At 33.5% G+C, this 12,260-nt stretch overlaps 2 protein-coding genes across 2 annotated transcripts; both read left to right on the forward strand.

Annotated features, from left to right (window-relative positions):
• Nucleotides 1-781: 781 nt before the first annotated feature.
• LOC126696155 (zinc finger BED domain-containing protein RICESLEEPER 2-like) lies at nucleotides 782-2,268 on the forward strand. Its single transcript, XM_050392940.1, has 3 exons — nucleotides 782-1,673; nucleotides 1,749-1,856; nucleotides 2,000-2,268. Exons 1-3 carry the CDS (start codon nucleotides 782-784, stop codon nucleotides 2,266-2,268), a joined length of 1,269 nt encoding a protein of 422 aa, XP_050248897.1.
• Nucleotides 2,269-4,611: 2,343 nt separating this feature from the next.
• LOC126695220 (threonine--tRNA ligase, chloroplastic/mitochondrial 2) lies at nucleotides 4,612-8,982 on the forward strand. The gene is made up of 8 exons (XM_050391889.1): nucleotides 4,612-5,019; nucleotides 5,411-5,557; nucleotides 5,693-5,840; nucleotides 6,364-6,617; nucleotides 6,756-7,133; nucleotides 7,373-7,681; nucleotides 7,919-8,119; nucleotides 8,470-8,982. The coding sequence occupies exons 1-8, from the start codon at nucleotides 4,693-4,695 to the stop codon at nucleotides 8,728-8,730; spliced, it is 2,025 nt and encodes a 674-aa protein (XP_050247846.1). The 5' UTR covers nucleotides 4,612-4,692; the 3' UTR covers nucleotides 8,731-8,982.
• Nucleotides 8,983-12,260: the final 3,278 nt, after the last annotated feature.

Genomic DNA, 12,260 nt, shown 5'->3' on the forward strand with positions numbered 1-12,260 from the left:
GAATATACTTCTATCTTCATTGTAAAAATTAAAAAAAATAAAAGATGAATCCCTAATTTTAAAAGATGAAATCCTAACACATTTTCATTTTGTTTATTTGATTGTATGTTATTGCTAATTTATTTGATTCATTTTGTTTTCCTAATTTAAAAAATTGAAACCCTAATTTTACACAGGAGTTGAAATTTGTTCAAGTAGGCTACTCTTTTTGCTTCCTCTTCAAGGTTGAATCCCTAATAGCTAAGGATTCTCTAAGGTATCATTTATCTTTAGTTGTTTCTCTTTTTAACTTGTTGTTGTTTGTCTGTTATTTTGTTGTTGTCTTTGTTGCTGCTTTGACCTATTGTTGTCGTTGTGTCACTTGAGTGTGTTCTTGTTATTGGGTTAGTAGTGTCATTGTTATGGTAGTTTGCTAATGCATAAATTTGATTTCTTTCAGTTATGGAACCCTCTAGTGATGCACCCCCTTCCCAAACAACACCTACTGCCCAAGCTGAACCTACTACCACTCCAACTAATGCTGAGGTTCCTTGACTTCCACCTAAAGGTAAAGGCAAGGTGTGTAATAATAGGAAAAAGTCTATTGCTTTGGACCATTTTGAAAAAAAATAGATATTGGTGAGGGTCATTTTAAGGCTGTTTGCAATTATTGTCAAAAAACTTATCTAGCTGATAGTAAGGGGCATGGTACTGCTAATTTATTGAATCATACGCCAGTTTATGTTAAGAACCCTAATAGAGATGCACTTAAAGGGCAACAAACGTTAGCGTTTGAACCCAAATGGATGGGGAGGAAGGGTTTCAGCTTATACCAATAGCCTTTACTGTTGAGGCTTCTAGAAAGGCACTCGCTAAAATGGTTATAATAGATGAGTTTCCTTTTAGGTTTGTTGAAGGGTATGGGTTTCAAAGATATTCGACAATTGTACAACCTAAGTTACGAATTAGGGATATCCCATCTTGTCAAACTTTGGCTAGAGATGTGATTGGCATTTATGGTGTTGAGAGAGAGAAACTAAATGGGGCCTTGAAGGGTCATAGGGTGTGTCTTACTACAGACACATGGACTAGTATTCAAAATCTGAATTATATGTCCCTTACATTTCATTTTATTGATGATGATTGGAAGTTGCATAAGAGAATTCTAAATTTTTGTCAAGTTGAAGACCATAAGGGGAAGACTATAGGTAGAAAGATTGAGATGTGTTTGTGTGAGTGGGGTATTAATGGCATATTCACTTTAACAGTGAACAATGCTAGCTCAACTGGTGCCACCATTAAGTTTTTGCAAACTATAACTAAAGATTGGAAGGGGACTGTTTTAAAACATGAGTTCTTACATATGAGGTGTTGTGCACATATCCTAAATCTAATTATGGGGGATGGTTTGAGAGAAATTGATGCATCCATTGCTAAGGTGCATGAAGCTGTGAGGTATGTGAAGTCCTCACCAAATAGGAATCAAACTTTTATGAGTTTTATTGAGAGATTAGGTATTGAGTCTAAGTCTCTTCTTTGTTTAGATGTACCAACAAGGTGGAACTCTACCTATCTCATGTTAGAAACGGTAGAAAAATTTGAGAAAGCATTCATACGAATGGACTTTGAAAATGATAGTTATTTTTCATACTTTATGAACAAGGAGAATAGTGGTGGTATGGGATCTCCTAGTGGTATTGATTTCCAAAATTTTAGGACATTTGTGGGTTTTTTGAAGCTTTTTTACAATGCAACGAAAATTTTTTCAGGTTCTTTGTATGTTATTGCAAACACCTTTTTTGATGAGATGTTTGTCATTCAAGAGAATATTGCCCATTTAAGTAAATATCAAAACTACCTCTTGAAAAACATGGCAAGTAAAATGGAATCTAAGTTTGATAAGTATTGGGGGAAAGGGGATAAAATTAATAATTTTTTTTGTATGTGGCTGTGGTTCTTGATCCAAGAAAGAAGTTGAGGTTTTTGAATTTTTCTTTCTCTAAAATTTATGGGAATGAAGTGGTTGATGAGATGATTGAATTGGTGAGGGGTACCTTGGTCAAGTTGTGTGATTATTACTCTTGTGTTGATTTACCAAATGTACAAGTACTAAGTGGGAGTGAGGGGACACACATAGAAGGTGAGTCAATTGGTTGTAGCAATCCATATGCGATGGTTAATTCTAGGTTTGAGCATTTCTTGGAGGTTGAGCAGTTCATAGGGTGTAGCAATGAGATCAACAAATATTTGGTGAAAATTGTGAAAGTAGAAGGGGGATGTGAAATTTGAGATATTGGGGTGGTGGAAGGCCAATTCAAATAGGTATCAAGTGCTGTCCAAATTAGCTAAAGATGTGTTGGCTGTACCTGTTTCTACTGTTGCTTCTAAGTCAGCATTTAGTACCAAAAGACGCATACTTGATCCATTTCTGAGTTCACTCTCTCTACTCATGGTTCAAAATCTTGTTTGTGCACAAGATTGGCTTTAAGCCTTGGTTCCAATTTCTTTTCGCAAATCAAGGAATGAGTTTGAGGCCTTGGAAGATGAATTATATGATTTAGGTAATATTTTAACTTCCAAACTTTTTGTCTATTAAGTGCTAATAAATGTGTCTTATTCAAATGAAATTTAATCTAATAGCCTTCATTTCTTTCTCTTTTCTAGTTATAAGTCAAGCAACAACAAGTGGTGGAAGTTCATGCTCAAGCAAAGGTATCTCAGTTAGTGTTGATGACTAATCACTAACTAGGTAAGTTTCTGCCCTTACTGTTATTTCTATTGAGTTTGGTTCTGCCCTCTCTATTGTTTTTGGTTATTACTATTCTGTATTTTTTGGTCTTGCCTTATATTTCTATTGATAAATATCTTTTTGCCCATTTTCTTGTAGAAGGAAGGACACATTTTTTATAGGAGGCAGATTTTTGGATATATTTTGAAAGCTCTTTTGGACATATTGCTTTTCTAACTTATAATTTATAAATCAACTCTTGCTTATAGGAAAGAAAACTTATTAAGTTTATAGGTTTTCTTTTCTATAAGTCATGGACTTAACTATAGTATAGTTGCTCTTTAATGCTTTAGAAAAGCTATTTTTTGGAAATACTTAGTTATTTCATAATTGTAGCTAATTATAACTAGCTACTGCCTTACACACTTGCAGTAATTGCCTTTCTGCCTTCTCTGACTCTTTGGAAATATTGCAAGATGCTCTTATTATCTGTTGTTGCCATACTTGTGGTGTGGCTGTGATTGATTTATTTGTTGGAATTTTTTTATTGGCTTATGTTACATGTATGGAATGGTTGACACAACTTGGCAGGTTTAATAGGTTGAGATGGGCTTTTGTGCTTATTAGACTTTCTTGATTTGTTTTGGGATTTTTAAGGTACTGCCCAGGTCTTAAGGCTAAGGCATTTTGAAAAATATTTCTTTTTTGTATTGTGTGGTTTTAACAGGTGGTTAGAAAATGATATTATGTGTGTTTTTATGTGCTTGCTAATTTGCCTAGGTTTTTACATGTTACTTACTATATTTGTTGTCATCATATGTGAGCTAAAAACATTAAATTTAGACTGATAAGGCCTAGAGGCCCAAAAGATTCAAAGTTGTGTGTGACATACAAGCTGAGCTTGAAGTCCCAATTTGAAATAAAGGATGTGAAAAGAGGCCCATATGATATATATACATGGTTCAAAAATATATAAATCTTTGTTAAAAGTAAGCCCATTAATTTGGGCCCAAAAGGCCTGTCAAAAATTGAGTTAAAAAAATTCATGCAAATTCACAAAATTGGCCCAATTCAAAGCCCAAACCTGCCTAACCGACAAATCCGACCCGTTCAACTGATGATCCGAACCGTCGGATTTGACCCATATATTTGGTCGGTTGCAGGTCGCATTTTTGGTAACCTGACCTAGTCGGGTTGAATCCGAGTTAGGCCCAAACTCGGGCCGAGTAGACTTGACTCGTGGACGGCCCTAAGGGTGTGTTTGTTTGGAGGTGAAATAGGGTGGATGGAAAACTTTGGAGAGAAAATAGGAAGGAAATTTTTTTTTTGAGTGTGTTTGGTTGGGTGGGAAGGAAGGAAAATAAATGGTGAGGTTTAGATGTTTTCTCTTCGGGCCCATCAAAAAGTTTTCTCCGCAAAATGGAGAGAAAATTGAAGGGAAAAAATAGGGCTACTTAATGGACAAAAATACCCATGTTCAGATTCTTTTTTATTTATTTTTTGGACAACTGGATGTTGCTTCCTTTTTTTTATTTTTTATTTTTTTTTTCTGGGCTGTGGGTGGGCACGTTGACATTGCCTTTTTTTTTTTTAGGACGTTGATTTTTTTTTTAACTAAACTATTTTTTTTGGGAATATGATTTTTATTTTTTAATAAATTGGATGATTGCTCTTTTTTTTTTAAAATTTTTTTTTATAGTTATTTGTCACTTTTTTGGTTTTAATTGGCCGTCATTTTCTTTAATAATATATGAGTAAATTTATACAAACTCACTTTTTTTTTATTCCTTTAGTTTTCTAGTCTCAACCAAACAAAAAAGAGATAAATTAAATTCATTTTTATCTTTCCATTTTTCTATCCTTCCCCAATTTTTTGCCCTTCCATTTTTCCGTCACACCAACCAATCGAACCATAACTGCCATCACCCCCCAACAAACAAAACCAAAACAAAACTCCCACCACACACGAATGTTCAAAAGCTGAAATGTCAAACGTCATTCTTCCCAGTGTGAGAATGGCAGTCTCCTCCTCCAACTCTTTCCTATCCACATCTCTCCTCAAACCCAGCTTCTCCCACTTCCCTTTAAAACGCCTCGTTTCAATTCCCACCTGTCTCTACAACAGCAACAACAACAACAAGAAGAAACTTTCAACCGCAACACCAGCTTGTGCTATTGCCACCGATTCTTCTCAGTCTCACACTCAGACTGCCACTTTCTCCCTAAACGACGGAACCCAGATTGACAAAACCGAGAAACTCGTCCTTCCCACCAACCAATCCTCTCAGAATCTACTCAGAATCCGCCACACGGTAATTTTAATTTTGTCAAAAAGCTCATAATTCTTTCGTTTTTATTTTTTATTTTATTTTATTGTCATTGGTAGATAAAGCAATTGATTTGTGAACTTGGGTTATTTATGGCTCTTTTATTCTTGATTTTTATGTTACAAAATGGTATCTAAACAAAGGGGGTTTTTGTTTTTGTATGCCCAAAATACATACAAGTGTTAAATTTATTTGTAATTGGTTCAATTTTCTTTGCATTAATAGCCCAGCAAAATAACAGTTCATTTTACTGTTTCACATCTTTACTTTGTTCTACGAATTTAAGTAATATATGTATGTGTGCCATCGAGTGGGACTATGACTCTTGGTACAGTGTTTTTGGGGGACTGATTGATTTATTTGCATCAACATATAGTGTGCACATGTGATGGCCATGGCTGTCCAAAAGCTATACCCGGATGCGAAAGTGACGATTGGGCCGTGGATAGATAGTGGATTTTATTATGATTTTGATATTGAGCCTTTAACGGATAAAGACTTGAAGAGGATCAAGAAAGAGATGGTAAGTATACTCTTTTTTTTATGAGTAACTTTTTCTTGTTTTTGAAATTTTAGAATGGAAGCTTACGAGCTTTGGAAACTATTCATTAGCCTATGGTTTCAGGGTACAGAATTTATTTCTTACATCCATCTGTAGGATCGGATCATTGCTAGAAATTTACCGCTTATAAGAGAAGAAGTTTCAAGAGATGAAGCTCAGAGAAGAATAATGGCTATCAATGAACCTTACAAAATAGAGATTTTGGAAAGTATTAAGGAGGACCACATTACCATCTATCATATTGGTATGACTTGTCACTGCCTTTTAATTATTGTTCCCCATGTCTTATGTGCTTTAGTTAAAGCTTGTCATTTCATGTGCATCCCCTTTGCTATACTGCTTGTCTAAGTATAATGTCTTTTTAATTTGTTAAAAGAAAGATTACCAATTGCCCTAAAAGCTTGAGCTATTAAAACAATACTGAATTTAAACATTTAACCGTTATTTGAACACTCCTCACTTGTGCACCTAGACTCCCCCTTAATAAGTGGTGCCCAACATGTGGGATTTTTAATTTTTTAAAATGGGAGATAGAGTAAAGACACAGTCCAAACTCAAGACCACTTGCTCTGAAACCATGATAAATTATGAATTGTCCCAAAAGTGTAAGCTATTAGGAAATTATGAATTTAATCATTTTTTAACCATTATTGTAGCAAGACAAGTAACAATTTTTCTTTGTAGAGTTTGATTCTAAACGAAGTAGTATGCAGTTAGATGTGAACTTATGTAAATCTTCTGATTGTATTATTCTATTTTCTTTCCAGGTAATGAATGGTGGGATCTTTGTGCTGGGCCTCATGTTGAATCTACTGGAAATATTAACAAGAAAGCTGTTGAACTTGAATCTGTTGCTGGTGCATACTGGAGAGGGGATGAAAAGAAACCAATGCTGCAGAGGATTTATGGCACTGCATGGGAAAATGAAGAACAATTGAAAGCATACCTTCATTTCAAAGAGGAGGCTAGACGCCGGGATCACAGACGCCTTGGCCAAGATCTTGATCTGTTCTCCATACAGGTACTTGTTCTACATTGAACTGATACTGTTCTTTGCTGCTTGTACAGATTAATTAGTTAGAATTTCTATCTAATTCGATTTTGTTGTTAGATTGCTGATTTCATTCTATACTTTAGCTTATTGGCTACATTTATGCAGGATGAAGCTGGTGGTGGTTTAGTTTTCTGGCATCCAAAGGGTGCTATTGTGAGGCACATAATAGAAGATTCATGGAAAAAAATACACATTGAACGTGGTTATAATCTGTTGTATACTCCACATGTGGCCAAGGCAGACCTTTGGAAGATCAGTGGCCATTTGGATTTCTACAGAGAGAATATGTTTGATCAGATGAATATCGAGGATGAACTTTATCAACTTCGACCAATGAATTGCCCTTACCACATTCTAGTTTACAAAAGAAAGCTTAACTCTTACCGGGATTTTCCTATTAGAGTTGCAGAGTTGGGAACAGTATATAGATATGAATTATCTGGAAGCTTACATGGCCTTTTCCGTGTAAGAGGTTTCACCCAGGTATATTATTATTTCTTATTTTGTAATTGTCACTCCATGCATTCAAATGCCCTAGATGTTTTTCCAATCATATGATCTTTCATAATTATAGGAAGACCAAAGCCAACTGTCAGTCTTCATGGTGTTGTATAGTGACTATAACATAGCAGAAAAGGTGGATAGAAGTTGGCCCTCTTTCTGCTGTCACAACATGCATATATGACCTGGTTTTTGGTTTAACCTCAGGACCCCTTTTGCAGGATGATGCGCACATCTTTTGTTTAGAGGATCAAATCAAAGATGAAATCAGTGGTGTCCTAGATCTTACAGAAGAAATATTACTGCAATTTGGTTTTAGCAAGTATGAAGTCAATCTCTCTACAAGACCAGAGAAAGCTGTTGGAGGCGATGATATATGGGAGAAAGCAACATCTGCCCTTAAAGATGCTTTGGATGATAAAGGGTGGAGCTATCAACTTGATGAAGGTGGTGGTGCCTTTTATGGCCCAAAGATTGATCTCAAGATTGAGGATGCTCTTGGAAGGAAGTGGCAATGTTCAACCATACAGGCAATTTCTAAACTCAAAAAGATCTGCAGAATTTGATGTGCATTTAGATTGGTGCAGCTAGACTGTCTAAATCATCTCTCTCTCTCTCTCTCTCTCTCTCTCACTTTCCATATATATATATATATGCACACACTTCTGATAGTTCTTAAAAAGTGTTTGGTCAGGTTCAAAGCATTCTTTTGAATGATATAAAAAGCACTGATTGTTTAACTTCATATTTCTTTTCAACATTTGCAGGTTGATTTTAATTTGCCCCAGCGATTTGACATCACCTATGTTGACTCAAACTCAGAAAAGAAGCGACCTATCATGATCCATAGAGCTGTACTTGGATCCTTGGAGCGATTCTTTGGAGTTCTCATAGAACATTATGCAGGGGATTTTCCTTTGTGGCTTTCACCTGTCCAAGCTCGAGTTTTACCAGTTACAGATATCCAGGTATATATTCTCTTAGGTAGATTTATGGAGCATGTTTGGTTATCTAAGCAATTTGTGTAGCCCGGTTTTTATTTTGCATAGAATATAATGCATAAGTTCATCATAATAAATGGGACAGTTTAAGCATGGCAGCCATCATCATACCGTTTGAAATGGGGTGTTTCATGAAATTCTGAGGAATTTTTCTATCCCATCAGTCTGGTGATGACTAATTTCTTCCAATGGTTCCATGTAAGATGATGAATTTGTGCATTAGATGGTATGCGCAATTTGAGCCAACCCAACTATCATGGGTAACCGAACTTACTGTGAAATGAGTTGAAAGGAAATAATTGCATGTCTTTAAACAGCTTGAATACTGCAATGAGGTGACAAAAAAATTGAAAGCAAACAGCATTCGAGCTGAAGTTAGCCATGGTGAGCGTTTGCCAAAACTCATTAGAAATGCAGAGAAGCAAAGAATTCCATTAATGGCTGTTGTGGGCCCCAAGGAAACTGAAACTGAAACTGTTACAGTTAGATCTAGGTTTGGAGGAGAGCTTGGAACAATGACGATTGATGATTTTGTAAGCAGAATCAAGACTGCCACTGAGAACAGGACTTCATTTTGAGGTACACGTAGCTGAGAAAAGATGGTGTTCTACTTATTTTAAGGATGTTTATGCCAACAGAAAAAAAGAAAAAAGAAAAAGATGGAACAATTTTATGATATGTAGGTATTCTTTTACATGAGTCTATATATATACTGGAGTACCATATCATTGTGTCCATATGTTCTTTAGTAATCTTTTTGGTTGTAATGTGGACTGGAGTAGATAGAATTGTTTTAGGAGGGAAAGAAATATCATTACAATTTTAATTTACATACCATTTCTTTCATTCAATTTTCCATGTTCATTGCCAGCTTTCTCGTTCCCTGCTATTACAATTTTTTTACAACAGTGAGTTAGACGTTAGACCAGACAGACATTAGCACACATCCCGGCTAGCAAGGGATTAACTATTCATACAGTACATTAAAGAACTCAAAAAAAGAAAAGAAAAAAAGAAAAAGATTCTTAACTATTTTGATTTGTCAAACTGTCGTAGCAATACCAAGCCCTATTTAGTGAGCAAGTTCAAATATATATTTTCACATTTTAAATAATTTTACACATATTTCAACATACTTTTTTATCCATACGTATATAAAAAATACTCAAATAACATTACTTAAATTCCTCTACCAAACGGGCTCCAAATTTCAACATCAATTTCCCATCATGAATTCATGATTAGATAACATGGATGTTGAAATGAAGTCTCCATTTGAAGATACCTAGTAAATGTTGTCTATTCTTAACTTTAAAATTGGCCTACCAAAGAAAGGCACGTGTGTAATGGAGATGCATCTGTCAAGATTTCTATGGATACTAGATGGCCAAATATCATGTGTACAATCAAGTAAAAAGTTATAATCAAGTAAATAGTTATAATATATATATATATATATATATATATATTAATAGGAAAAACTTGGAAAAAATCTAAATAAATTTTAAATTAGAATTCAATTAAAGTTTAATTTTATGCTACATGTCTTGTCCAATCTAAGTTCTTAAAATTTTGAGGCAAGTGAGTTAATTCAGTGTAAAAATTGGATTTCAATTAGAGTTTAATATTGTGCCAAATGTCCTATCTAATTTAAGTTTTTTAATTTTTGTGTCAAATGAGTTAATTTAGTGTAGAAAACAAGATGTCCAATATAAATATATAATTATAATTTAACTCTATATATAAAATTAGAGGAAGAGAGATTTTTTTTTTTTTTTTTTGGTATAACTAAAATCAATTCAAATTTATAAGCCATTTATGTAATATACTATGACTATGTATGGTTCATTACTAATTAGATAGTACGTATGTACGTACGTACGTCTGTACGAACGTACGTCTGTACATACATACATACATACATACATATATATATATATATATATATTAACCCAAGTTTAGAGAACAAAATTGAATTTTGTTTTTGTTAACTTTCCATGCAAATTAAATTGTTTAGATTTTTGTTGTTATTTTTTCTCTCAACTAATGAGCATATTTTTTATACTATTTCTATTCAGATATTTTATATGCGAAAATATTGAATGTAATAAACTGTAATTGAGTTGAATGATTTTATGCATCTATCCCCATTCAATTTAGGAGATATTATTTGACCAATTTATTATTTTATTGTGTGTTATATTTAGTAGAATTTTATAGACAATAATTGTGAATTGATATTGTCTACGTAGTATTCAATAGTGATTTTCAAAATTATATAAGTAGTAGCAATATAATGAAAAACTTGGTGTAACCAATATCATATAAATTGTAAGGAAAAATTATTTTAGTACCTCCAAATGTCCAGGTCTAACTATGTCCTATATGTTTAATAACCTAAACTAACGTCAATAGCACCACTACAATTCATCATTCTCGTGTGTGAGCACATGTTACATACTAGTTAATATCAATTAGTGCAGCAGAGTTCAACTTATATCTTTTGGTTTTTCCATTTGTTGTTGAGAAGAATGGTTTTTCCAACTTAGATACAAGTTTTAATTGGGGAATCTAATATACCATACTAAGTCTTACTTTTTCAATGGAGATGTTGAGGTTGAAATTGTCGTGGCCCTAACTATTCAATTAAAAAAAGAAGAAAAAAGAAGAAGGAGACAAGTAGTAGGATATATATGTCGGTGACAACCTTTGAGACTAAAGTTGGTGGAGTCTTCAATACATTTCAGAACTTAGCTCATTCTGTTGATGTAGAGAGTGAGTGATTTATTTATTTATTTATTTATTTTAAGTTGGTTTTGAGAGTTTCAACATATAACGTTCGTTTTTGATGATAGCTTCTTATCATTAGACAAAGAGACTAATTAATTTTTGAGACTAAAGTTGGTGGAGTCTTCAATACATTTCAGAACTTAGCTCATTCTGTTGATGTAGAGAGTGAGTGATTTATTTATTTATTTATTTATTTTAAGTTGGTTTTGAGAGTTTCAACATATAACGTTCGTTTTTGATGATAGCTTCTTATCATTAGACAAAGAGACTAATTAATTTTTGGTGTAGGTGGAAATTGAACCCCAGATATTTTATTTAACCATCAGAGATTTTATCAGTTGAGTTAACTAAAACCCACTAATTATTTTAAGTTGAAGTTAAGTCTTAGCTTATTTTTTTAATCTCACTTGCATTCGAATTTATTGTTTTAGTCAAAGTTGAATGATGTCACCTCTTAATTGAGGGTTGAGGCAATATCGAATCGAACTCAAACCTTTGATTTCAAGAAAAATCATACCAAATATATATATATAATATAGGTCCATTCATTTCTCTAATATATATGTAGCTTAACAAATTTTACTAAAAGATCATCTTGTACCTAATGTCTTTAAAGATAAAATGCCAACTTTTGTGATCGGTTTGGATTTTTTTTTTTTTAAATTTATTATTATTATTTTTAATGCCAGTGTGATATGCAATCAGAATACACTGCATCTTGATGTGGAAGTTTGACCCTACCATCTTATCTAAACTCTCTTTTTATCACCACCTATGTTATTAATAACGTTTGACTAAATGAATAGTTTCATAGTTTGTCCACCATACATGATCTTTCAAATGTAACATAAAATCTAAATAGCAAGAACTAATGGCTTTAATGGCTGGAGGTCAAATAAGCTTCAACACAACACAAGTGGTTCCTTATAATATGTGATTGTTCATGCATGTGAATTTTTAGAGCCGAGAAGCCTGCCGGTAAATTAATTAAGCATGCACAATGACCCTGATAATGGATGATCATTTTACTCTAAAGAAACGAAAACTACCACCAACATACATGATACATACATACATTTTTTTTTAAGTCAAAGATATAAGACCACCTAATATTAGGTTGAAGTTTTTGTGGTTATTGAGCATCCCTGATTGCACCATAAATGAAGCCCTTAAGGTTGACTTACATCTTCGTTATTTAAAAGATTCAAACTAAAAGAAGTTACATAAAAAAATAGATACTATAAAATAAAATAAAAAGAAGAAGAAGAGAAATACAACATGGATTCAAAATTTACCATAGGAGCAGTATATATGCTTT

The sequence above is a fragment of the Quercus robur genome, chromosome 8 (assembly GCF_932294415.1).
Source record: "Quercus robur chromosome 8, dhQueRobu3.1, whole genome shotgun sequence".
Lineage (NCBI taxonomy): Eukaryota > Viridiplantae > Streptophyta > Magnoliopsida > Fagales > Fagaceae > Quercus > Quercus robur.